This window comes from Dermochelys coriacea, chromosome 1 (assembly GCF_009764565.3).
Source record: "Dermochelys coriacea isolate rDerCor1 chromosome 1, rDerCor1.pri.v4, whole genome shotgun sequence".
NCBI lineage: Eukaryota > Metazoa > Chordata > Testudines > Dermochelyidae > Dermochelys > Dermochelys coriacea.
Window position 1 is genome coordinate 235,560,085 of NC_050068.2, and position 27,322 is coordinate 235,587,406.

Genomic DNA, 27,322 nt, shown 5'->3' on the forward strand with positions numbered 1-27,322 from the left:
TGCCTGTGTAATTGAGTGTAAGCGGAACACCCTGGAAATTGCTACATTTAATTGAGCTGGCGCTATCTGTGTGTCATGGCCTCATTTGTTTTCCCAGGTTAGTAGAAGCAGCATGTTCGTGTGTGGTCTCACTAACTGATTGGCTGCCTCTCTATATATTTTATTGCTTATCGTTCTCATGAGAACCTCTTGCTATGTGAAGAGATCCAGAGTGTTTTAATATCTCTAACAAGAAGTGTGCTTTTATTCTGATAGTAAGTCATTGTGATGAGTTTTTAATTAAAAGTTTTTTTCATACCCTCATGTTGAGTACTTTGCACAATTCACTCAGTGCTCAAAGCAGTGGAACGTACTGATTACACGTTGAGGATAGACTGAAAGGGGATTCATTAGCTATCTTTGTAGTGGAATAGATTGTTACTCATTTTTCAAATTGGACTTGACTAACATCTCCCTGACCCCACCTGAAACAAACATCTTTAAACTTTTTGGGGTGTTCAAAAATCTAAACCTGGATCCAGATCCAAACTAGCAAATGAGCCTCCGTCCTTTCCCTGGGCTGGGCCAAAATTTCAGATCCCAAAATACCAGAATTTTAGGGAGTTCAAAAACTCTATTCAAATTCTGCAATTTATGCCCAAAAGTTGTAAAGGAGTTGACTGAAGAGCTCTCTCGATCTTTGATGTTAATTGTTAATAATTTTGGAAAAATGGGAATATTTTCGATGACCGAGAAATTAACGTTATACAGATTAAAAATAAAATAAAATCTGTGACCAAGGAAATGATAGACTGATACAAAACCTGGGCAAAATCATGGAATGATTGATACCAAATTCCATTAATAAAAGAATGAGAGTATGCCAAACAATACGGTTTCAACAAATAGGTTAAACAAACTTGATATCATTCTTCAGCAAGATTACAAGTGTGGTTTATAAAGGTAACTGTGTTGAAAGAATGTACCTGAATTTTTGTAAGGCATTTGGCTCAGAACTGTGCAACATTCTTATTAAAAGTAGCATATAAAAATCAATATGGTCCTTATTAAGTGGATTTAAAACTAATAGTTCTCAAAATATAATTTTCAATGGAGAATCATTGAGTAGGGATATTTCTGGTGAGGAATTGGCACAGATTGGTTCTTAGCCAAAAGCTATTCCATATTTTTTTTCACTGACCTGGAAGAAAGTATAAAATCATGGCTGGTAAAATTTGCAGATTGGTGAGGTGGTAACTAATGATGAGGCCAGGTCACTGATGCACAGCAGTCTGAAGTGCCTGGGGAAACTGATATTTTAATATTACCAAGCATAGGATGGGAAAACAGTGCATAGAATTTTGGGGTTATTGTAGATAACCAACTGAACATAAGTTCTAGTGCAATTCTGTGGCTAAAAAGACTAACACAATCCTTAGATATGTAAAGTAGGTAATATCAAGTTAGAGAAGGGATGTGATATTACCTACTATACAGCACTGGTGAGATTTCAGTTCTAGTGTCCACATTTTAACACAGTTGTTGAAAAACTGGAGAGGGTTCAGAGAAGAGCTGCAAGAATGATTCAAAGTCTGGAGACAGAAACACATGCACATGCCTAAACGGAGTATTCGTGTGACCTTAATGCTGTAACCTTTGTCTTTCCTTTCCCCATTCCCTCCCAACTGTTTGTCACTTCCCTACTCCTTGTCAAAGATTTATAATAATTGAACTCTTTGGGGTAGCTACTTTCTCTCTCTACTGAAAACCACCTAGGGCTTTGCTGAAAACTCTAAAATAATAAATGAAAATAACCAAAATTATGGAGGTCAATGCTGACATCCACTATAAAAAATAAAACCCAGCACCTTCACTAAGCCCCCTATTCAGCAAGCTGCTGAAGTACATGCTTGCATTTAAAAGCATGTGAATAATCCTATGGAAGAAGTCAATTCTAATGGGCATATATTGATAAGAAAGGGGTTAGGAAGAACTCTTTCCCCAATGCATAGTATTGTCAGACAGACACATATGGGGTTTTACACCTTCCTCTGAAACATAAGGCATTGGCTGCTGTTGGAGATGAGACACGTCACTCAGAACCTGATTCAAAGCCCACTGGAATCTTTCCATTGACTTCAGTGGGTTTGGATCAGAGCCTAGCGGGAGCATTGGTCTCTTGCAGTATAACAGTTCTTACAGAGAAAGGTGGGTAGCTGAATTCAACTCTGTTAAAGGAAAAAGAACCACAACAAGTATGATACCACAGAATTATATTTATGTTGTACATTTGTCTTCACATTGCAACATCCACATTGTTCATTTTGTGACAAGTATTTCTAATAATTTTGAATACATATTTACTGTATTATACATTTTACCAAGAGGCACTTCCAGTAATTCTGGCAAAAAGGAGCTTCATTATAGTGTCTAACTTACAAAACAGTAAAAATAAATAATGTTTATCTAAAAGATTTTTTTTCTGTACAGAATCTATTTTGTACAAAACATTTATCTGTCATTAACTAAATCACTTAACAAATACTTGTGAAGGAAATATATTAAGTATTGCTACATGTCTTGAGTGCAAGATACTAGTGAAAGGAAAAGAATTAGTCTGTCTGTGAAAGATCATCACCTAAAAATACAAGGCCTTGTTCTTGAAGTGTTTAAAAAAGGAGAAGTTTGGTTACAATAATATTGACAATATATAAATATAAATTAATGCATGTAGTACTTGGTGAAAAGAACACTGTGTTAAAAGTTGGCATGTACAAATCCTGCACAAAATGGCACTTTTCTGCATTGCCACTTTGGTTGGCAGTTCTTTTTAAAAATATTGCTTCATAGGAATCCCCAAGATAACACACACACACACACTTATCAAATATTACCTTATAAAAATAGGTTACCCCTTCAAGTGAAAACATTATGGAATCAGTTGTGATTCACTGAAAAACTTGCAACCAGAATTATTAGGGATTAGATTATACATCAAAAATGAATGATTCTTCAAGATGCTGAGGTCTGCACCTCGCAAGGTAAGATCCAAAGTTATTAACCATCCCCCCAACGGACCAAACTTTTACTCTTTTTGTAGCCAAATACCTCCATTGTCTTCAAGGTGAGATTTGGGTGTACCAGGGTTTGTAGAATTTGGCCCCAAGCATAGCGAGGATCAAACTATTTCAATTACATCATCCTCCCCAGAATTGTCATTCAGAAAATATTTTGACCTTGATGAGCTGATTTCACAATTACATTCACCAAGATTCAATTAATTACGGAGAACATTTTATACTGAATGGGGTGGTTTGGGAGGGCATGTTTGGATGTGTGTGTATTATACAGAGGTATACAAGCACTGGATTTCATTTATAGTCCAGGTGATGAAACCATATTGGAAAATGATCTCTAAGTCATTTTGAATGAGACTAGTTTCCAACATTTTTGGTGATGCAAAAATTTAAAATTATATTTGTTTGAACATTAGTACTAGATATTTTTTCTATCAAAAATAAACTGCCATCCATCAGTGAAAATGTTATCAGTTAAGCAAACAAAGCTACAGTATGAATTACAATTTTAAAAATATGACTGTGAACTTTAGATTCTTTTTTCCTCATGCAAACATTTTATATTGATTAAAAAAACAGGTTGAGTGTTTGAAGTAATGACCAAATATATATTAACAAAAATCAAAATATAAAAGTACCACTGACATTATATAACATTTACAAATGCTGTCTTTGATCTTTTAAGATACTAATCTGTAGTACTGTATTAATGTTAATAAATACTTAAAATTGAACCTTTGCTGTAATATAGATTTTAGTTATGCTTCAGGATCAGGAAGAAATATTGAAAGGAGGAGGGAGGGAAAGCATTAATAGATGGATGGGACTTTCTACCTAAAACTTTATGTAAAAGTATGGCAAACCATTAACCATTTTCTCATTGTTTTTCACATTAAAGATATGGATTCGTTTATACATGTTGGATAAAACTATTAGGGTCGGGGGAAAAACTCAACTATTTTCAATATATATTTAAAAGCAAACTGTAACTGTTAATTCACATTAAGTAATAGTTTGTGAGTGTTCATTGTCGTAAAGGAAGACATTGTTGAAGAATGGAACATTTAAGTCCATTTACTTCAGAGCAATACTAAGAACAAACCAAGTTAAGGTTGGCATAGAGTTGGACTGTTCTATCCTGAGATATTTCTCCAATTACTGTGTAGACACCCTACCTCTTCCAAATCCCTCAAATCATTTATTTTGTCCGTAGCCCCAGTCTCTGGCCCTATACCACCTACAGCTACCAGGTGCAACGATAGCTTCCTTTCAAAGTTGAAACAGGTGGAAGTTAATGCATATGGCTTACTGTGGCCACACAAGGACTTTTTGCTTATTTGATCTCAGCTGGATTTACTTTTTGAACCAAGAAATGAAAAGACAACTACATTTACAAATGCACCTTAGCTTTGACTATTACTTCATGAGTGCTTCATGTTTACTTTTATATCTGGATGTAGTTTTAAGACAAAACTGCTGTTGTTTCTCCCAGTTTGTTTTTTATATGCAAAAATGCAATTCTTTGCATGCAGCAAAATTTTCACCATTACCTAGATGCGGGTCTTGAAGCCCACATACTGTATATCGTAAGAATCATTTCAGGTTGCTCATGTAGCTTGGCAGCAATCAGTTCAACAGCTACAGCCCACTGTGCAATTTTCACACCATGAACATATTGCTTTGTGAAGCATACATTGGGAATTGTGAAAACATAAATTACCCAGATCAGCCGTTTGAAAACATGGATTAAAATGGGCACCATATATTTTTTCCTCCTGTCATAGAGAGTAAAGGCTTATTTGACATCAGACTTACATACTTAGTTCCAGTGTCTCTAAGTTACTTCGTAAAAAGTGGACAAGGAGACCACGGACAAGGCTGGTTGATTGCAACTATAATGGTCACCATTAAGAACTGGCCAATTTTAGATACTAGAGATAAGTAGGCTTGGAAGGATTTGATTTTTATCAGTAAATGTCGGCAAACATTGATTTCACCTGTACACACACAAACTGATGAGAAAATATTTCTATTGATAATAAAAATGTACAGATAGGAAAGATAAGAAAAATGCTGCTTGAGAACTTACTAGAGCTTGATTTAAGGATATTTACTTTATGTATTTTGACATATGATGTTAATTTGTGTTTTAACAGTTATAATACTTGAACATTTTGAATCTCGGTGTTACTGTCATTAAATAATTGTTTGGTTTCCCCCATAACTTAACAAACTGAGAAAATTTAAATGGATAAAAATCTAAAAATATGCTTAAAAATAAACATCAATACTATAAATAAACAAACATCAATTTTTGCCAAGTATAAGAAATACCACAAATACAGTGGTAACCATCTCTATTTATCTAAGATAAATTGACACATTTTTAAGGCTGACTACTGTACAATGCCTATGATTATTTCAAATTATTTTCTTGAGGAGGGATGGATACTATCCAAAAAACACCAAAAAATGTATCTCCTCTTCCCCCCAACACTGTCTCCTTCAGATTGCCTGGTTCTTTGACAAATGCTGCCAGCAAATCTGTAAAGAGTTATAACTCAGATGTCAAAAGGCTCCTACTTTTGTGGGTTCATTACAAAAATGTAAAGGAGGATTACTCCTTCTAAGTTTGAGGGAGGGATGGGGAAAAATCATCTCTAGCGCATTTATGGATATTTGACTGACTGTCAAACAATACTTGAAACCCAATGCTTGATTCTCTCCAAAGGATTACTCCCTGTTTTGAATGAAAAGTAAAAATCAGCTGCACTGTATAAAGTCTATTTGGAACTTGACTAGGTTTCCTTTCTTTCCTAGGGGTTGCCAATTTAACAGTCTCCACCTATGTTTAAAATCCCATCAACTTTAGGACTAGTTATGTCAATATCATGCTGCCAGCTGGGGGACACCCAAGTTTTCAGGAAAATATCCCAATCCAAGGCTGGAAAGACTGAATGACTCTTGGTGCTCAGCCCCTAATTGCACTGTATAGACTGTTCTCTGCTGCAACAAAAAGGTACATGCTTGGCTGTAGATAAAACCATTTGCATGCCTTGGATCCAATTTATTTTTCCATCAATGTGTCATAAAAATGCTCAAGTGATTCCTGTCTCACATCACTCACACTTGAGCAAAAACCTTTATGCTTGGTTACATGATGTCTGTGCATCTCAACCCCACCAATATGCACAGGGCAAAAAAAATACTAGTAATATTCAGCCACCAAATTTACTCCAAAAATTGTCAAATGTCTCTTCTTCACTGGAGGGAAGGAAGCACAGTAGTTGCCAACTGTCTTTTTGTTTTATCCCGTGTAAACCAAACTTTACTGCATAGTTTCTATTTCATTGTTAATATGTAGGATGAATCAAAGCACAGTTGCATCTCAGCTTGCGTCTTACTTTGTTACAAGAATGTAAAGTGTGGTATGAGTTGGCAAGCTGCCCTGTACTTTAATCTGAGTACTGACTCACTCACAGCCCAATTCTGCCAACCACATTCATGTTGACTAGCATCTTACTTCTCAAGCAGTCCTGAGGAAATCAGTGGCACTATGGACTTGATTCTTTGCCCACTGATGTCAATAACAAAGCTCTCATTGACATCAGTGGTGCAGGTTAAGGCCCTATTCAGAGTAAAGCAGGGCAAACAATTACTATTTATACCTATTAATGGCTTCATTCATATTTTTGGGGCAAACTGAAAATCTTCACTCAATTTTTTATAAGGGTAAAAATTTTTAAAAATTGACTAACATGGCATAGGTGCTGAAGTCCCATTTTCAGAAGTCATAAACACTTAGGGGCCGAAATCTCATCGAAAGTCAATGGGATATACGCGCCTAAGTCACTTTTGAAAATGGGTTTTGGGGTCAGGTTTTCAAAGGTATTTAGCCACCCAAAGATGCAAACAAGCATCTTGTGGGATATTCAAAAGAGCCTAAATGAGATAGATGCCTGTTTTCCTTTGAAATTGATATGAGTTCGGCACCTAACCTGCTTATGTGCCTTTGAAAATCTTATTAGATGCCTAAATACCTTTGAAATTCTGGTTATTAAGCTTCTAAGCCACTTGGACACTTCTGAAAATTGCTATCTTAAGCCCTTAGTTGGGCAAAATTCCTGATGAACCACTGTAATGATGCAGTCTCAGGATTTCGTCCACTGATGACAATGAGAATTTCTTCTGAGTAAGGACTACAGCATTTATTCTTTATATTTTAACAAATGCATTCACAAAAAATATATCCTCACTGGGAACAAGCTATTCTCAGAAGATGAAATTCACCCCTAAGAGGGCAAGCACAATGCTTATACTCCACTTAAGTGTCAAAATAGGGCTTTGGGGGTGCATTGACACTTCTATAGATTTCTGAAAAAAGTGAATCTCACCCACAGAAAAGAGAGATTTGAACTCTTTTCAAGAGCACATTGGAATCCCTGATTGCCACTGGATTTCCATCACCTGAAAAATCTAACATTATTTTTGCATCAAGGGCAGCAGCAGATTTTCCAAGAGATGTGGCAATAGGTGTTTTGCATATTGGATCAAAACTTTTAGTGTGCGGTCAAGTTCCCGCTAGGATTAGAGCAACTAAATTTAGATTATGATCATCTGGGCACAATCAGAATGGTTATTTATAGAGATGGGAAAGTTTTGGTTCAAAGTCGGGATGACTTCAGTGTAGGTACCATTCAAATGGAAAGATAAATAGTTCTGGGTTTTTATCTAATCTCTATTTTCTGTGTGTTGGGGGAGGAATACAAAGTACATGTCTGCTGACAAACAAACCAGATTTAAAATCAGTAAGGATGAACCAGCAGCAACTGGCTGGGTAGCATAACAAGAAGATGGAGAAAAGACAGACTTGCCATGTAATTCCTACAAGGCCATTCAGTGTACTTCTCTTCACAATAGTGGCTGCACAGACTGCTAAATCAGTTAGTGATTACAATGGAGAAAACAAAATTAACAAGGGAATGAGGGTTCTGATTTAATATTGGAAGTCATAACCTATTCTCTCTCTCTTTTTAAAAAGAATGTAGAACTTGAGGCATGGCCTGCCTCCCACAAAGTATGGAATTCCATAAGAATGTAATTTTTAATTATTTTTACTGAGAAACATTCCTGAAAAGGTCTTTGGTTTCCTCAGTATTAAACAAATAATTTGTATACTGTACATACTGGAATCTCATATCAACACTTTAAACATTCATTGATATTCTACCTGAAAACTGAACACTGCTGATGCAATGCAATTTACTTGTTTTTGTTTCAAAATTATTGCACAGGCTGTGATTTATCTGGATTTCAGAACACCAAAGGGCTGTAGAAAGTAGGAAATCAAAATGGTCTGGCCTTTGAAAGGGCTGCTGAAACTTCTGGTTGAAAGTTTTGGTTCTTCCCTCTCTTTTGGGCCAAGACCAGTACATAAATCCCTGGATAATCAACTATTTGCTTTGTTATCTACTATAAAAGAAAGCAAAACTGTATGCACACACTAATACAAGCCTACTTTTTACTGGTAAAACATGCCTGGGAAGTTTCCTGATAACAATTTCTTGGTGGAAACACAATTCCAAAGACAATGGATAATATTTATAAGTGGGTTGCTGCCTACTAAAGTCGGGTTCTGCTTGTAGCAATGTGGCATGCAAGAATGTCACCTGGTTTGTTACTAGTTGCAGCTGGTCTTTTACTAATAGCAACGAATTCTGCACATCACCACAGATAGCAAATTATCAGGTTAACCAGTCCCAGCTGTTTTTGCTTTCACTAGTATTGCCTCCTGCTCTACAGTTTGGATAATGTTCACCATTCCTGTTCTAAGCCTGCCAGCAATTCCTTCATTTAAAAAGACCTGAGTTTGTCTAACTGCACCCACAAATAGGCTTGTGTAGTAATGTAGTAATTTGTAACAGCCTCACTGGCACTACAGGAAGTAAGCTCAATGAATTGGAAACAGACTTTAATATTGCTGAGTAGCAACCAGAATGATGACAACTAAGGATATATCTTAAAATTCTCCTCTAGGTACATTTTAAAAAACACTTTTTCAGAGGCCTGGTTCTGCATTCTTGCTTGGGTGAGTAGCCCATACTTATACAAGGAATCCAACAGGATTATGTGTAGGAGTAAAAGATTTGCAGAATTCAGGCTTGTATTTGGAATGCCTCCCCTCTTTATTACAACAGCTGTGCAATTTATTTGCACCTTTGAAGCCTGGCTTTTGTTTTCACCAAGGTGTTTTTTTTTTTTATCATTGGTATTTTTAAAAAAGTAAATTCCAACTCTGATCATTGTGCACTTAAAACCATAGATTTTCATCATCAGTTGGAATGTGAAATTCTACAGTGTCTGTGAGTTTGATTTTTATTAAGTAATATTAAAGGACGTGTTAAATGCTGTGAGAAAGCTCTTCAACCTGGTATATAATTGGTGCAAAAACATTAAGTGATAGACACAGGTGACTGAATGGACTTCGAAACAGTGCAAGCTTGAATTGTTGGAGACCTGCTGGTGCTTCGGAGAAAACTTTGAGAGGCATTCCATTTTGTTTTGGAAGAATTATGCTTTTGAATTATGAATTTCCCTTACTTAAAAAAATGAAATCATGATCTCTGATTTTTTTTTAGCATTAATCAACTCTTTCTATTGTTGTTCCCACCTGAAGTCATGCTCTATAATCATGCTGTCACTAACAGTGGAGTGCGTCTTCCTACTGTTTGAAGGGGGAAGGAAAGATAAAGAGAAGATGAACCCACAAGAAACAAAGAGACCCGAACTGCAGACTGAATTGGAAAAAAATACAGAAGTGATAAGACATATGCAGACTGGTTTAGAAACAGAATGTTCTCTGTTATTTCCCAAGAAGTACACTAATGAGTCAACAAAATACTGTGAAGAGGTGGTAAATACAAGGGGGTGAGCAATGGAGAGATCAGAGACTTAAGTTAAAACAGAATGGGCTGTTACGGAACCCTTTACTTACGTGAGTATTTCTTATTCATCCAAGCAGCCCTCCTCAAGCTTTGTTGAAGAATAAGGTCTGCAGGCTCAGATTTTACAATGGCATACATCATTGGTCCACCTTTTTTGGGAGATAATGAACTCAAATTCTTTTTTTGGAGACCAAAAGATTTCTGGTAAATCCTTAATTACCAAGGTAATGGCTGAGGCTACCAGCCCAAAACAACAAATATTAATATGTCAGTGTCTTGCTCCTGTAGACCAGTGGCTTCCCATAACTACTCAACTACTCAAGACCTTATTTGATGGGCTTGGAAATGGCTATACTCTATAAAAATGGTGGTGTTAAAAAAATTACCTTTACAAAAACATTTCCCTTCCCCCCCCCTTTTTCTTAAAGATTTCATTATCTACAGGAACCCATAAAATTTCTCCATATTTACATCTAGGTAACTAATCATTGACAAATATAATATCATGAAATAAAATATTGAAAGTGAATATCAACCTTTTAAATAGACGTTTGGCTCACAGCTTAAATGACAGAGAAACAAAAAATGATTTGCTCTACTACAGGCCTGATCTCCCCCCTCCCCCCCAAGCGTAAACATAAAGTAGTATGGATGGAGTACGCTGCATCTAAGAAGAATGTCAGCTGCAAACTGCTCCCATTCAGCACCCTGTGCTGAAAAACGGTATTCTCTGAAGCTGGTGTGGGTGGCTGCTGAGGCAGACAAGCAGCTGCTTCCTCACCACCTTTCTGTGGGAGCATCACAAAGACATTGCCTTTTGAGCCCAAGGAACTGGATGGCTTCACATCTCCCCTCCTGCTGCACTTGAAAGATGACAATTTAGCTTCATTTTACAATGTGTTTGGCCACTGACAAACGGAAATGTAAGGCTGGGGGAAGGAGGAAGCAACAATGTGTGATTAATTCCCAAGCATGCATGGTGTCTCTCTCTCTCTCTCTCACTCACACACACACACACAGTGCACACACACACACACACACACACACAGAGTGCTCCCTGAAACCAACTCATTCAAAGGCACAGTTTCTTTAACGAGGAGTAACGAAGTGTGCCCTATAATAACCCGCACTTGGGGTACGATGGATTCCAAGCACATTCCTTTCACTGGCAGTCTGGAAAGTGCCAATGTGCCAGGTGGTTAAGAGTTCAGTCACAGGGTGCAGCCAAGTGGTGCCAGGTCAGCAGTGAGAGTCGCAAAGCTTCTGATGAAAGACAGAGGTGCAACCAGGCTGCAAAAGGAGGCTTCATTGGCCACTGAAAATGCAGAGCTCCTTACAAAGGGCTCCACTTTCCACGTCAACCCAAATTTCCTAGGATTGGAGCCTTGTGTTTATTCACAAGCCATGGGCTAAACTTAGTCTGATAAAAACTCAAACTACAATACACACAAGCGCACGCGTGCACCCTCATCCTCCCCCACATATATGTTAGCAGGATGTATTAACATTCTGAGAAAGCTTTGGAACTTTTATCCCTCAGCTTTAAGAGCAAAATCTACTTAACTGGTACCTTACAGTTAACTGCAAATGTGCTTTAGGAACAGCATTTCCTTGGACAACTTTCTTCTGTAATATCACAGTGACCATAATATATCGTTACATGTATTTTGCTGAAGTGCGCAGCCAATGGCCAGCTATGTATATAATTCCACCCTCCCCTTGCCCCTTTAAGAAAGTCTATAAAAGCCAGTGTTGCAGTGCGAAAGCTTCTTGAGCATAGGAGTTTAAACAATGTACCTCACCATACAAAGGAAACAAATCAAACTGCTGTAGGCGCATTACCCCATATTTCTACAGTGTTGTGTCTAAATGTTGTGCTGGCTTGAAAAGGAGTCTGTGCACAAGTCAATCTGTCCTAAAATACTGTTGAAAATATTGTCATTGGTTCAGTTCTATAGCTGTGTTCTCCTCCTCCTCCTCTTTGGGTTTCCCTTTCTCCTCCTCCTCTTCCCTGATGGCCTGAATTTGTTCCGAGGATTGGTGCAGTGTGGATTGTTCTAGACCTTGCTTTTCTGCCCCAGTTATCCTTTCCTCATCTTCAATTACTTTCTTCCACATTTTATGGTTCTGAAGCAGATGCTGAGTAATCTGGCAGTAGATTTTCCTCCGCTTGAACTTTTTCTTTCCTGTAAAATATTAGACCGAATTACTGTATTGTTTTCTTGGGAGGGAAGAGAGAGAAAGAGTCATGATATATGGAATCAAGGGTCCATCTTAATTAGGAGTTGTTTATTTTTTAAAAAACTACAACTACAGGGGAAAAAAAAAACAAGGCAACTTTCACACAGTTTGAGTCCCAGCTTTGTGTCCTTTGTTTACCAAGGAGCACACCCTGTCCAGGACACTGTACAGCACACAAAGGCATCTAGTGGCTCAATTATATACTGCCAGTAAAAATATTACAAAGTGCATGTCTCCCCGACTCATTTGGGCATGCTATGTGCTCTTTTTGACAGCAAATGTGGCCAGCTTCAGGATGACCAATTTAAGACCCTTCACCACTCTATGAAATATTTGTTTTCTTTTCTTTACGCATTACCTATGCACTGATAGGAACTATGGGAGGGGAGAAGGCAATGAATGTTCTACACATTAGTCAACAAAATAGCACCTATGACCCCTTCCTCTTAAAGATCTGCTCTACATGTTATCTTGCTACTGCAATGGGCCTGAGCTCCACTGAAGCAGCAAGTGAAAAATCTAAATCTAGGTTTCACACAATATAGTGTAGTGTTGCTATAGTTATGACAATTGAGTTTGGACAGTTGATAAGTGAAGTCCTATGGCAAATAATATCACAGCCTGGGAGTTTTCTTCTTTCTAATTTTGAGGCATCAAGCTGCTATTATACTACAAACTATATTTGCTACTTCCCATCATCAGAGTCACTTGCACCACAAACTTTTTCCTGCCCTCGGTGACAGTCCTGTAGTCTGATGGTGATACAGTTGTGATAGATAAAATTCCGTTCAACACAAAGCCTAAAGGTTTCCACCAATCGTGAAGAATGGCAGTGGCAGCTATAGAACTTAAATAATAAACCACTTCAGGAATTCTAATGAAAAAAAAATAGAGTGACGTACAGGAATGTTTTGTACCAAATAAATTTGCGTAAATGAGAGTTTGCAGGTGGCCTAAAGCATGTCTGTGTCAGGAGCCAAAATGTTGAGTCTTTGAAGCTTTTGAAATGGAAACAAAGAGCTTTTCACTGCAGCGCAGCCCAAATCCAGCTCAATCCTTCATTAAAAAGCTCTTGGTTCCCTGTAGGAAACTTTCAGGTTTAATAATAATAAGAAACCTCTATACCATCAATACACCATATTAGAACATTCTATCCCAGGTTTCCTGTGACCCCAAATCTTGCAGCTCTCAGCAGAGATCATAAAGCATTTGTTATGGCTTGAGATTTTGTTTGATCCCAATAAGGATTGATTCAGTTTAATTTTTAAATTCACAACGGGACTTGTTGGAAGTTACCTGTTCAGATATAACAAAATATTTCTTGTTTTTAAGCTACATCAATTGTCTGCAGGTCAGACAATACACTAGTTAATTTCATTAAAGATCAATTATCTAAAACAATCTAATGAACTACCTTGACTACAATGAAAGGCCTTCTACAATAATTTCCCCTTTCCATCTTCTCAAAGGTATTTCACTTAGAGTTGCCCTGAATGTGGTAAAAAAAATTCTCTCTCTCTAAGTATTTGACATATATGGGCAAATCAGATGCAGAAATCCCTTTGATAACAGAAGATCTCCTTTGTGTTATGCTGAAAGAGCCTGGAATATTCAAAATGACACTGAAAACAGATCTAAATACCTGACTAATGTTTGTAATCTTGTAAATGGATATATCAGTGTAGAGAACGTTGAAGAGATACCTACCCTAGATTTAGACTTTTCAGGGATTAAAGATGAGGGACTAATGTGTCAAAAGAGGAGATGATGGAACAACTGGTATGTTGAAGTACACCAAGCTACAGACCCAGACAGTATAATACCTTAGATTGCTTAAGGAATTTAAAATTACTGTTAAAAAAAAATGTCAGCTGTCACTGAAATCAGCAACTACACCAGAGGATGGAATGGTAGCAGATGCAGTAGACATCTTTATTTTAAAAAGGTATTTTGAATGGCCCAGGCTATGAAGCATCATTTCAGTGTCAGTAAAACTGGATGAGATGATAATTAAAACAGAATTCTTGTAAAACTCCTGGATGAACATAGCAAATGAATAGGAGTACTTGTGGCACCTTAGAAACTAACAAATTTATTTCAGCATAAGCTTTCGTGAGCTACAGCTCACTTCATCGGATGCATTCAGTGGAAAATACAGTGGGGAGATTTATATACACACACAGAGAACATGAAACAATGGGTTTCATCATACACACTGTAAGCAGAGTGATCACTTAAGTAAGATGAGCCATCACCAGCAGGAGGGGGGGAAGGAGGAAAACCTTTCATGGTGACAAGCAAGGTGCGCCATTTCCAGCAGTTAACAAGAACGTCTGAGGAACAGGGGGGCGTGGGGGGGAATGTACATGGCAGAGGGGAAATATTTCAACAATTTCCATCCCACCATCAACCTCAGCCTGGATCAGTCCACACAAGAGATCCACTTCCTGGACACTACGGTACTAATAAGCGATGGTCACGTAAACACCACCCTATATCGGAAATCTACTGACCGCTATTCCTACCTACATGCCTCTAGCTTTCATCCAGATCACACCAAACGATCCATTGTCTACAGCCAAGCTCTACGATATAACCACGTTTGCTCCAACCCCTCAGACAGAGACAAACACCTACAAGATCTCTATCATGCATTCTTACAACTACAATACCCACCTGCTGAAGTGAAGAAACAGACTGACAGAGCCAGAAGAGTACCCAGAAGTCACCTACTACAGGACAGGCCCAACAAAGAAAATAACAGAACGCCACTAGCCATCACCTTCAGCCCCCAACTAAAACCTCTCCAACGCATCATCAAGGATCTACAACCTATCCTGAAGGACGACCCATCACTCTCACAGATCTTGGGAGACAGGCCAATCCTTGCTTACAGACAGCCCCACAACCTGAAGCAAATACTCACCAGCAACCACACACCACACAACAGAACCACTAACTCAGGAACCTATCCTTGCAAATCCCATTGCCAACTCTGTCCACATATCTATTCAGGGGACACCATCACAGGGCCTAATCACATCAGCCACACTATCAGAGGCTCGTTCACCTGCGCATCTACCAGTGTGATATATGCCATCATGTGGCAGCAATGCCCCTCTGCCATGTACATTGGCCAAACTGGACAGTCTCTACGTAAAAGAATAAATGGACACAAATCAGACGTCAAGAATTATAACATTCAAAAACCAGTAGGAGAACACTTCAATCTCTCCGGTCACTCGATTACAGACCTGAGAGTGGCTATCCTTCAACAAAAAAACTTCAAAAAAGGACTCCAGCGAGAGACTGCTGAATTGGAATTAATTTGCAAACTGGATACAATTGACTTAGGCTTAAATAGAGACTGGGAGTGGATGAGTCATTACACAAAGTAAAACTATTTTCCCATGTTATTTCTCCCCCCCCAGCCCACCCTACCCCCGTTCCTCAGACGTTCTTGTTAACTGTTGGAAATGGCCCACCTTACTTAGTCACCATGAAAGGTTTTCCTCCTTCCCTCCCTCCTGCTGGTGATGGCTCATCTTACTTAAGTGATCACTCTCCTTACAGGGTGTATGATAAAACCCACTGTTTCATGTTCTCTGTGTGTGTATATAAATCTCCCCACTGTATTTTCCATCGAATGCATCCGATGAAGTGAGCTGTAGCTCACGAAAGCTTATGTTCAAATAAATTTGTTAGTCTCTAAGGTGCCACAAGTACTCCTTTTCTTTTTGTGAATACAGACTAACACGGCTGCTACTCTGAAACATAGCAAATGAATATGGCCGTCATGAAGGAAAATTGTCTCTCTTTAATCTGTCATAGTTTTTTAAGCATGCAAACAAAATAGAGGTTAAAGGAAAACTGGTAGGAAGAATTTATTTGTACCTTCAAAAAGCCTTTGAATAGCTCCTCCCAAGAGTCTACAAAGGAAACTAACTAGCCACCTGGTGAGAGGTAAAATACTGTCATGTTATAGAAATTAAGTGAGAAAACAAGAATAAATGGGTATTTTTCAATGTGGCAAAAGGTTAGCAGCATCCCATTATTTTGTATCAGGACCAGTATTGTTTAATACATTTATTAATCATCTGAAAAAGTGAGTGAAACAGGGATGTGACAATTTGCAGAGGACACAAAATTATTAACGATATTCAAGAGTACAGAAGATAATGAAGAACTTCAGAGAGATCTAACAATTCTAGCAGGATGGGAAGCATGATAGCAGATGAATGTGAATCAGTTGCTGTACTGACCTCTTCTCATAAAAGAACAAGGTGATATTCAATGGAAGTGAAAGACAACAAAATTAATACACAATACATTAAGACACAAATACATAATTAACCTGTGCAACTTACTGCCATGTGATGTCACTGAGGCCAAGAGAGCAACAGAATTCCAAAAAAAGTCTAGACATTTTCATGGATAATGACAATACCCACAGACACATTAATTAGGAGTATTTTTTAATAAATGTAACGGATATAAAGTGTAATGCTCTAGCGCTTAAGTGAATCACTAACTGAAGAAACTTTCCCTCTCACCAGATAATTCCATAACTGTCAATCTTCCGCTGAAAAAGAAGAGCGCTGTGTATGCTCAAAAGTTTTTCTCACCAACAGAAGTTGGTCCAAAAAAGATATTACCTCACCCACTGTGTCTCTCTAATATCCTAGAACATACACAGCTACAACAATACTGTAAATAATCTTCGCTGTAGCACATGGTACTGACCACTACTAAAACAGGATACTATACTACACAGCCCACCTGTCTGGACAGTAAGGCAATTCCTATATGTTCATATGAACATAATGCATTTATGAAAAGAACTCAAAGTGAATGAGAACAGTGGTTTACTAGTTACGGCATCACTTGTGTGGTTGAAGAGGCCATATGATTTAGTAGATAGAATTCTGGACTGGAAGTCAGAAGACCCTGGTTCTATTCTGAGCTCTGATATTGACTTTCTTTCTCTTTGACCTTAAACAATTCCCTAAACCTCTCACATGATAAGTTCTGCATATACAAAATGGGAATGATACTGAGCCTGATTTGTGAAGAGCTTTGAGATTCTTAGGTGACAAGCCCTATACAAGTAGTATTAATATTGTACTAGAACTCTGATGGCTTCCTCTCCCTCCCCTAGATTCAGTCCTCCTTCCTAGTAAAAAGTTGAGTTGGAGAACTGGGGAAGGCTCAGATAGGATGCCAAAAAGGGAAGCGAAACAGAAGGGAAAGGAACACCAATAAAATGGGAAAAGAGAATGCAGAAGGGGTAGGAACAGAAAAGAGGTGGTGTAATGAGGCACAGTGGTCTGCCTCCAGTACAGATGAGGTTAAGTCCCCCTGGTGGGTGCAGCTAACCCCACCTCACCCCCCATCCAAGGAAGTGCAGGGGCGGGCAGGAAGTATAAGAACAGGCCCCTGTAGGTCAATTGGGGCTGGACCAGGAAAGGAGGCAGACCTCTCTCCCAGGGAGCTGAGCCCTCAGTCAAGTCCACGACTGGGAGCAGAAAGAAAAGGCAAACCCCTTCCCCAGGAGACAGAAGGCCAAGGGAGAGAGTGGAGGAAGGGCCACCTGACCATGAGACTGAGAACCAAATCCCAGCGGTGACAAAGTGGCACCAGCAGGAACTGGTAGGAAGTAGCCCAGGGAAACAAGACTTTGATACGGCTGTGCTGCCAGGATGCAAGGCAGCGATCACATGTTTCTTTGATGACCCTGTGGCAGGATCTCCCACCACTTCTAGTGCCCTGGGCAGGAACCTGGTGGACCAGGGTCCTCCTAGTCCTCAACCCCATAAGTGGGACTGGTTGTGCGCTAACCTTTAGGCCAGAAAGTTGTCAATGGAGACTGTTTAATTGCTCATCTATAATTACTGAGATCTAGCTGGTTGCTACTTGCCCCAGCCAAGATGCTGAAGCCATAGACTGTTAATTGCTCAGCTCACACTCACAGGGTTTGAGCCATAGAATATTGTTGTTCACCCCTGCCAGGAAGCCTGGACTCCCGGCTGACTGGTAGTTGGCTCAATCCTCTCTCTGAGGTTTGAATTGTTATTTGAGTGACTGCGCAGCCATAAGGCAGGCTACCTGACAATATGTATAGTGGGCCTATCAACTCCTTGATGCCTCTGGAGGGGGCGCCCTGACCCTGAGAGAGGCAGGAAGGTTAAAGGTGGTAAGGGCTGAGATACTGGATTAATTTAAAGGGAAACTGCCAAGAGACGTAGGCTACAAATTAACTTACCTCTTCAAACCATTTTTCACAGGGTCCTCCACACCCCCTTGTTGACTACCAAAGCTTCCTCCCAACAGGCCAGTCACTGCCACAATCATGCTTTCAGCAGAGGACTGGATGTGTTTTAGAGTCTATCAATATTACTTATGGATTGGCCAGAGGTTTGAGGGTTACGAAAAATTCCTTGGAGCTGATACAAACCCAAATCTCTTACATATCAATGCACATCACTACCACAAATACAGCAAACTGGACCCCCTTCCACAAGAAGATGTGTTCTCAAATATTTCCACCCTTAAAAAAATATTTATATTGTGATAGCATCTACAGGTCCCAATCAGGGAACTGGGGCCTACTTAACCAGGCATTGTACAAAAAACATAACAAAAAGATGAAGATCTTGTCCCACCCACACCTTCCATTGGAGAAAAAATTATAGTTCTTTAAAAAACATCCATGAAACAGTCTAAAAATTGCAGATGCAGGACAGGCAACCTAACGACCTACTAGAAGTGTTGTCTGTGAAGTCTTTAGAAGCTTCTCCACTCCCAAAATGTGTGGCTACCTGTTAAACTGCTTAGGGAACAGTTCAGCTAGTCCAGTTCTAGAGAAATTCAGGTTATGCTGACCAGGAGAAACTCTTTAAGCTTTCATACAGGGGATCGTTAACTTTTGCTGAAGGGTAGCCCATGAAATGAAATCAGCCCCACTGAAAGATATAGATGCAAACAACATACTTGACTCAGAATTTTCATACGTTTCCATTTCTGCTGTTTCTTCCTCTTCCTGCTCATCAGTATCTCCTGACTCATCGCTATCTTCCACCCATTTCCCTGGCATCAGCCCTGCTGAGTCATAGGAATTACAGAGTGGACCCACAATGTGAGAAATGAAGGATTCCTGAAGGTGTGCCAACTGGGGCGCTGAGCGATCCATGAAAGGACTTATAGGAAGGCCAAGGCTCGCCTCTTCATCACCCTAGAGATGACAAAAATTTGTTACTTCTGTGTGATACATTAATTACATGGATATGGGAGGAGAAAGTGGAGGGAAGCATCAAAGGCAACTGCAAACATTAGAAGAAAAATATTCTGCTGTGGAGCCATCTCCTTTCACCATTTCACATTTTATAGCAGAACAGCATGAAAAGATAGCATGGTATCAATTCAGCCTTCATATAAAAACTGCTATATACCGTTCCAGAGCTCAAACACAAGAATAATCTGCTTTAAAGAATACCCTGAATTTACAAAGCATGCTGTATGAGGACTTCCTAAAGTAATGCCCACCTTCCAGTCCTGTAGTATACATTGCCATCTTGGAAGCTTGAAAATAAAATCACCTTTCTCCATATTGTTTTCCCCCCCATCATGTATGCAAATCATTTGTGATTTTTATCATCATTATTAGCTTGTTAGCAACTAGCCACCTTATTCACAAGGGGATAGGATTTACCTTTTCAGAGCAAGGGCTGCCTTGTCAAACTAATTTTCTTATGAATTTTGCCTTTCTTTCGTTATAAATAAGCTGGGCGACTCTACTTTTGTGTTTCTTTGACCTGCCAAGCTTCAGGCCATAGTCACTTGTTTCCTTGGGAATGTTGTAATGAACGTGCCAATGTAGGGTCATTTAAAAATGCAAGATCCTCCACACATGTCCCTTTGCTACATTTCTTTTGGGGGAGTGAAGGGGGGGGGAGAGAAAGAGAGGAGGCCCCCCCTCCTGGTGCTCTGATGGAAGAGTTAGTTTTCTAGCAAGGTCCATTGTATGAGCCAAACACTCAAGTTCTTTTTCAGTCATCCCTAGTGCAGCAAAATTCCTTTACTATAGGATTTGGTCCTATAATAAAAGAATAATTGATAATGCATGTGACTTGTTATGCACATTGATGTGACTAGACAGCGGAGACCTAATTTGAGAAATAAATCAGTTCATGAACATTACTGAAGATCCACAGTCAATTTCTAAGACATTATATCCATGTTGAATTTGTTTCCAGGTGCCTAGTTTCTCTGAGAATCCAAGATATGGTTAACTGAATCATCTCCCTTTTGAGAAAAGGGAAAAACAAAGAGTAAACAGTTAAACTTTGATGAATGCCTCACTTCCAGCTTTTCTGCATTTCCTAACAAGGTACACATAGTTCAGTGCTCGGCTATCAAATATTTGATCTCCCCCCTCCCATCATTATCTCAAAACCAAAGTGTGTGCACATTCCTGAGATAAGAAGTGGATTAACCAGAGATGGCAGTTCTCTCTCCTTCACAGTATGACATCTCAGATTTCATGTGAATAAGTTGTTAATGGTGGGAAGAAAGTCGACTGATGAAAAGTTTAACATGCAATTCTTTCAAGCTTGATTATGAGCTTGATTTACAGCTGGAAACAACACACATGTCTAACTGGTCTTTCTTTAAATATCAATATTGAGCACATGGAGAAAACCTATTAACAACTGCAACCATACTGTGTTTTTTCTAAATTTAAATACAGTAAGTTTTTGATAACACTTAGAATTTGTACAGAGATGTAATTCTTCAAAGCCTAGGACACTTCTGTTTTATAATGGAGAGGAGTGCTGTCAAGAATGGCTCCCAATTTTCATGGCATGTGCTGAACTACATTGTACATTTGCAATCCATTTTTCTAGCAAACCTACTTTGGGGAGACTGGTGTATCCCTTATAATTCTTCCTTTCGAAAATGACAGGTTTCAGAGTAGTAGCCGTGTTAGTCTGTATTCGCAAAAAGAAAAGGAGTACTTGTGGCACCTTAGAGACTAACAAATTTATTTGAGCATAAGCTTTCGTGAGCTACAGCTCACTTCATCGGATGCATTCAGTGGAAAATACAGTGGGGATATTAATATACATAGAGAACATGAAACAATGGGTGTTACCATACATACTGTGAGTGATCACTTAAGGAGAGCTATTACCAGGAGGAGAGCGGGGGGGTGGGGGGGGAACGGACCCTTTTGTAGTGATAATCAAGGTGGGCCATTTCCAGCAGTTAACAAGAACGTCTGAGGAACAATGGGGAATAAACATGGGGAAATAGTTTTACTTTGAGTAATGACTCATCCACTCCCAGTCTCTATTCAAGCCTAAGTTAATTGTATCCAGTTTGCAAATTAATTCCAATTCAGCAATCTCTCCTTGGAGTTTGTTTTTGAAGCTTTTTTGTTGAAGGATAGCCACTCTCAGGTCTGTAATCGAGTGACCGGAGAGATTGAAGTGTTCTCCAATTGGTTTTTGAATGTTATAATTCTTGACGTCTGATTTGTGTCCATTTATTCTTTTACGTAGAGACTGTCCAGTTTGACCAATGTACATGGCAGAGGGGCATTGCTGCCACATGATGGCATATATCACATTGGTAGATGCGCAGGTGAACGAGCCTCTGATAGTGTGGCTGCTGTGATTAGGCCCTATGATGGTGTCCCCTGAATAGATATGTGGACAGAGTTGGCAACGGGCTTTGTTGCAAGGATAGGTTCCTGGGTTAGTGGTTCTGTTGTGTGGTGTGTGGTTGCTGGTGAGTATTTGCTTCAGGTTGGGGGGCTGTCTGTAAGCAAGGACTGGCCTGTCTCCCAAGTTCTGTGAGAGTGATGGGTCGTCCTTCAGGATAGGTTGTAGATCCTTGATGATGCTGCGTTGGAGAGGTTTTAGTTGGGGGCTGAAGGTTTTGGCTAGTGGCATTCTGTTATTTTCTTTGTTGGGCCTGTCCTGTAATAGGTGACTTCTGGGTACTCTTCTGGCTCTGTCAGTCTGTTTCTTCACTTCAGCAGGTGGGTATTGTAGTTGTAAGAATGCATGATAGAGATCTTGTAGGTGTTTGTCTCTGTCTGAGGGGTTGGAGCAAATGCGGTTGTATCGTAGAACTTGGCTGTAGACAATAGATCGTGTAGTGTGGTCTGGATGAAAGCTGGAGGCATGTAGGTAGGAATAGCGGTCAGTAGGTTTCCGGTATAGGGTGGTGTTTATGTGACCATCACTTATTAGCGCCATAGTGTCCAGGAAGTGGATCTCTTGTGTGGACTGATCCAGGCTGAGGTTGATGGTGGGATGGAAATTGTTGATATCATGGTGGAATTCCTCAAGGGCTTCTTTTCCTTGGGTCCAGATGATGAAGATCTCATCAATGTAGCACAAGTAGAGTAGGGGCATTAGGGGACGAGAGCTGAGGAAGCGTTGTTCTAAGTCAGCCAGAAAAATGTTGGCATACTGTGGGTATTTATTCATACATGCGGGTACCCATAGCAGTGCCGCTGATTTGAAGGTATATATTGTCCCCAAATGTGAAATAGTTATGGGTGAGGACAAAGTCCAGCCACCAGGTTTGCGATGACATTATCGGGGACACTGTTCCTGACGGCTTGTAGTCCATCTTTGCTGGTAATAGCTCACCTTAAGTGATCACTCTCATTACAGTGTGTATGGTAACACCCATTGTTTCGTGTTCTCTGTGTATATAAATCTCCCCACTGAATTTTCCACTGAATGCATCCAATGAAATGAGCTGTAGCTCACGAAAGCTTATGCTCAAATAAATTTGTTAGTCTCTAAGGTGCCACAAGTACTCCTTTTCTTTTTTCAAAAATGAGAAACTGGGTGTTTTCCCTAAAACAGACAGTTGTGTCAGGGACAGGGGAGTGGGAAAGGTGATAGGGTATTGGCTAGTAACAGACTATAAAAGAACCACTGGGCCAGATCCTCAGCTAGAATAAATCAGCTGATATATATGAGACCATTGTCTTTAATACCTGCAGCAGGTTCTCGAGGAAAGTTGCTACTATACATCATGTTGGTATGGCAACTAATGTCATTCAAAGGACACAATGGAAAGCACATTGCATAAAGCACTCAGAAGCACTGATTTTTTCAGGCACAAAGTGCATTGAACAAAAATCTCTAACAATCTAATAGAATGTTTCTGGCTATCAGCCATGTTGAAAACCACTTTCAAGCCAAGAATCAAACGGTACTATATAATGCCCATCCTAAAAGGAATACTGAGGACAAGGGCAACAAAGATAACACCTTAATCAGAGTATGCAGATGGAATGAATCTACTGTAAAACACACACATCATCATGCTTTCGCTGATCTTGTTTTAGGATTCGTTATCAACAGCTTTTATGACATTGTTGCCGTTAGCGTACCAGATCATGTACTGTGCATGCCATCAGCTGTGATGGAGCCAACGTGAGCCACATTTTTATATTTGATTGGTATGCAGTGGAGTTTAAATGACTGCATCTCTATGCGAGATACAGTGAGGTGCAGCAAACAAATAATAAGAACACAGTCCTGGAGGCAAATCCAGGAGATTATGGCAGAACTCTTGCAGTAGGATTTATTTTTAATAATTAGTCTTATATTTATGCAGCGGCAAGTGTCCTCTTGCATCCTCAGGTGCTTTAAACGAAGAGTCCAGATAAATGCTTGAATTTTTCTTCCCCGACTCCCCCTACATATACGACCAGGGAGCAGAGGGAAGCGAGCCCTTTCCCAATGCAGTCGCTAATACGCTAAAACTAAGGGCAGTCAGCACCCTGCAGTGCTTAGCATGAATCCCTGGGTCACTGTCCAGCCCTTTCCAGAAGATTCTTGGGCCTTGGGGGGCAGTGGTTCAACTTGCTGGCCCATTCCTGATGACATAAGATGTGTGGTGTCATTATCCAGAGCCCAGAAAACTCAGCGTGGGCAGGTGGCCCTGGATGCCGTGAGATAGGTGCCCTGAATACAGGCAGTGCTAAACAGGCAACATAGGTGTTCTCTAATTCTAACTGGAAAAGATTAAGATCAGGGCTCCCTCAGAACTCAAACTTCTAAGGGAATACTAGGGGGTTGCTTTGCAAACCACGCTCTGGTGTTCTGTTCTTGAATGCCATCATGAACTTTGAACCTGACATAGTTCATGCAAAAACAGAAAGCGTATTCCACAAACTTTCTTGAAAAATAAAAGTAATTTCACCCAGCAATGAAATGCAATCAACTCCAGGCTCAAACACAGCCACACTACAGAATAATTTAGGACAGAAAGTAAAGCTAGTCAATTCTGCTGTGGACACACATTTACCTGTTCATAAAATTCATTAACAATGCCCTCTGTCCACTGTAGATGCAAGTCTTTGCATTTGGCAGGCCCATTGATGTCAGCTAGTTTGATGCACATTTGGCAAACCAGCAAGCGGTCATTTTCATTAGTCCAGTCAATTGCAACATCATCGTTCACCTGTAAGATACAAAAGCGAGTAAAACCATTACAATAGCCCATGGTAAGAGGAAAATCTTGTCCTGTGATGTGCTAAAACATGCTCAGCTACTGAATGCAAACTACAAACCTAAGTAGATGGGTTTGCCCTGGTTTGTAATATAGGAGTGTAGATCAAGCATGAAAAAGAAGAAGTGCCAATAATTAAGTTTTGCAATAATTAGGAATCATATAATTATTTAGCAATTAATACTCTGGCTCTAAAGCATTACTAGCAGAAGACAGATCTACAAAATTTTCTAAGAAACGATGGCCTTATCTATACACAAGGTTGCACCAACTTAACTAGAGGTGTGTTCTAAAACCAATTTTAGTTAAACTGGTGCAAGTTTGTGTGTAGACAGACAAGGCCTACATTTCTTTTCTATTTGGGCTAAATGTGTTTGAAAGAGTTCCCCCACAAAAAACAACAGCAGCAGCAGCTGACACATATTATTCTGCCCCCTTTTAAAACAAAAGGGTTCTCTTGTGATCTATAGGCAGACAAGGCCTACGTTACTTTTCTATTTGGGCTAAATGTGTTTGCAAGAATTTCCCCACAAAAAACAAAAACAACAACAGCAGCTGACACATACTATTCAGCCCCTTTTAAAACAAAAGGGTTCTCTTGTGATTTAAAGTGACCACAGCTATAATTTAAATAATGAAGCAGCTTTAGCCTCTCAATACAAGATCAAATAGGCAGCAGTAAGGCACAGGGAAATCGAGGGCTCACATTTCTACCAGAGCGGATTATCTCTCCAGTATTTTAATGATGTGACTATGTATCCTACCTCTACTCTGCCAATGATATCAGCCTTCATTGCCCATTAGTTCAATTTTCCCTAAAGCACCTTCACCCTTTCTCTTATACCACTCTTTATGCATGGGAGAAGCTCCCCATTAATATCTGTGTCACTGTCTTCATTCAAAGCTCTCCTTAGAACTCACCTGTCTCAATGTCTATAAAATATGTGACAATGGAAGCTGGTATGCTAAGACCATTCCTTATGACATCATACATGATTTCCTCAGCGTTACCCGGTCTTCCCCCTACTTGTGTGTTATATCCACTTACTGTCCATTGCACATGTTACACTGAAAGCTTTTTGGGGCAGAGACTGTTGCATGTATTTATGCTGCCTGCAGCCCAGCATAAATAGGACCTGATCTCTGACTGGGGCCTGTAGGCACTTCTGCAATATAAATGAGTGATTAAATCACGAAGAATCATAGATAACTTCCTTTAAGGCAGAGACATATTTAGCAAAGAAAGTTTTATTTGGTTAATATTTTCAGCTATTCCTCCCACTTTTTTTTTTAATTGTGTAACCACTCACACTATCCAAGGACCCAACATAGGGGGACAGCTGCCAACTGTCCTTACAAATCTATAGTCAGTCAACAGGACATGCCACATCAAGCCATGCATCCGATTTCCTCTTCTGAGAGAGAGCAAATATCATCTTCACATGTGACATGTTTAATGTTGAGCACCTCCAAGTTATGTCTGGCAGTCATGTTTTGTTGCTGGATCTAGAGCTATAATACCGTTGGCTTTAACTTGTCCATTTTCTCTGGCTATTTAGCCTCAAAAAAATGAAAATTGAGGACAAAGTTATTAAATCCAGGTGTGTAAATCAAGGCACCAAAATCGGTGATCTAGGCATCAAATTCAGTCCCCACTGACATTAACGGGAGTCCTTCCATTGACTGCAGTGGGCTTTGGATTGGGCCCCATCTGACCTGATTTGCAGAGATGCTGAGAACCCACCGATCTGTCTGATTTTAGTGGGGGTTGAGAGTGCTCAGCACCTCTGAAAAATCAGTTCACTTATGTAGGTACCTTACTATGGATTTAGCTGCCTAACTGAAATGTTTGGACTAGGTTGTTAACACAATGCATAAGATGCTTATTTTCAGCCATTTAAAGCCTATAAAAGAGAGAGAATGATTACGGAGAAATGGAAAACAAAACTGATCACAGGTTCATAGGTTCCAAGCTTTCTGCATGTGTGGTTCCTTCATCAGTGTATCCACAGAGAGGCAATGCTATGTTGCTGAGTGATGCAGCTTAATATCCAGTTAAAGTAACTAATTTCTGGTAATTTTTATTTACCTTAGATAGCTATTATGAATTATGAATATTATGAAAAATGGTTCATAACATGTTTTTAGGAATACCTGTTACTGTTTCAGTATCACTATTCACTGAATGGAGATGTGTCTCGTTGTCTGTGGGGCTGCCTTTTTAGTGATCTTTCCTAGCCGGTAACCCATATGATATGCAGAAGGGCAAGAAGAATCCTCTTTCCCTTTAGAAAGCATTGCAAATTAGAATTTCTTATTACCTTGGCATTGAATCTGGCTACAAAATCGAAGTGTTTCTTCAGGTCAGTGGCCAAAATGGCCTCAATTACAAGGAAGCGGAAATGCTTGAATTCCACGTGATCAAGGTTGACTAAAAAGTTGTATTCTGGCCTGGACATGAAAAGATTCCACGCAGCAGCTGCGTGATGATTCTCCAAAACAGAGCGGTCGTTATACAGCACAGCCTGTGGAAATAATACA

The 27,322-nt window shown here is 39.5% G+C and overlaps 1 protein-coding gene across 1 annotated transcript in view; it reads right to left on the reverse strand.

The window, feature by feature from the left end:
* Positions 1-2,239: 2,239 nt before the first annotated feature.
* The window catches only part of PDE3A (phosphodiesterase 3A), a 376,294-nt gene continuing 351,211 nt past the window's right edge, over positions 2,240-27,322 (reverse strand). The window contains exons 13-16 of the mRNA XM_038380928.2: positions 27,103-27,306; positions 24,578-24,733; positions 19,232-19,472; positions 2,240-12,186 (exon numbers count right to left, since the gene is read on the reverse strand). Of these exons, the coding sequence (XP_038236856.1) occupies positions 11,939-12,186; positions 19,232-19,472; positions 24,578-24,733; positions 27,103-27,306 (849 nt within the window). The 3' untranslated portion in view covers positions 2,240-11,938. The remainder of the gene's footprint in view (positions 12,187-19,231; positions 19,473-24,577; positions 24,734-27,102; positions 27,307-27,322) is intronic.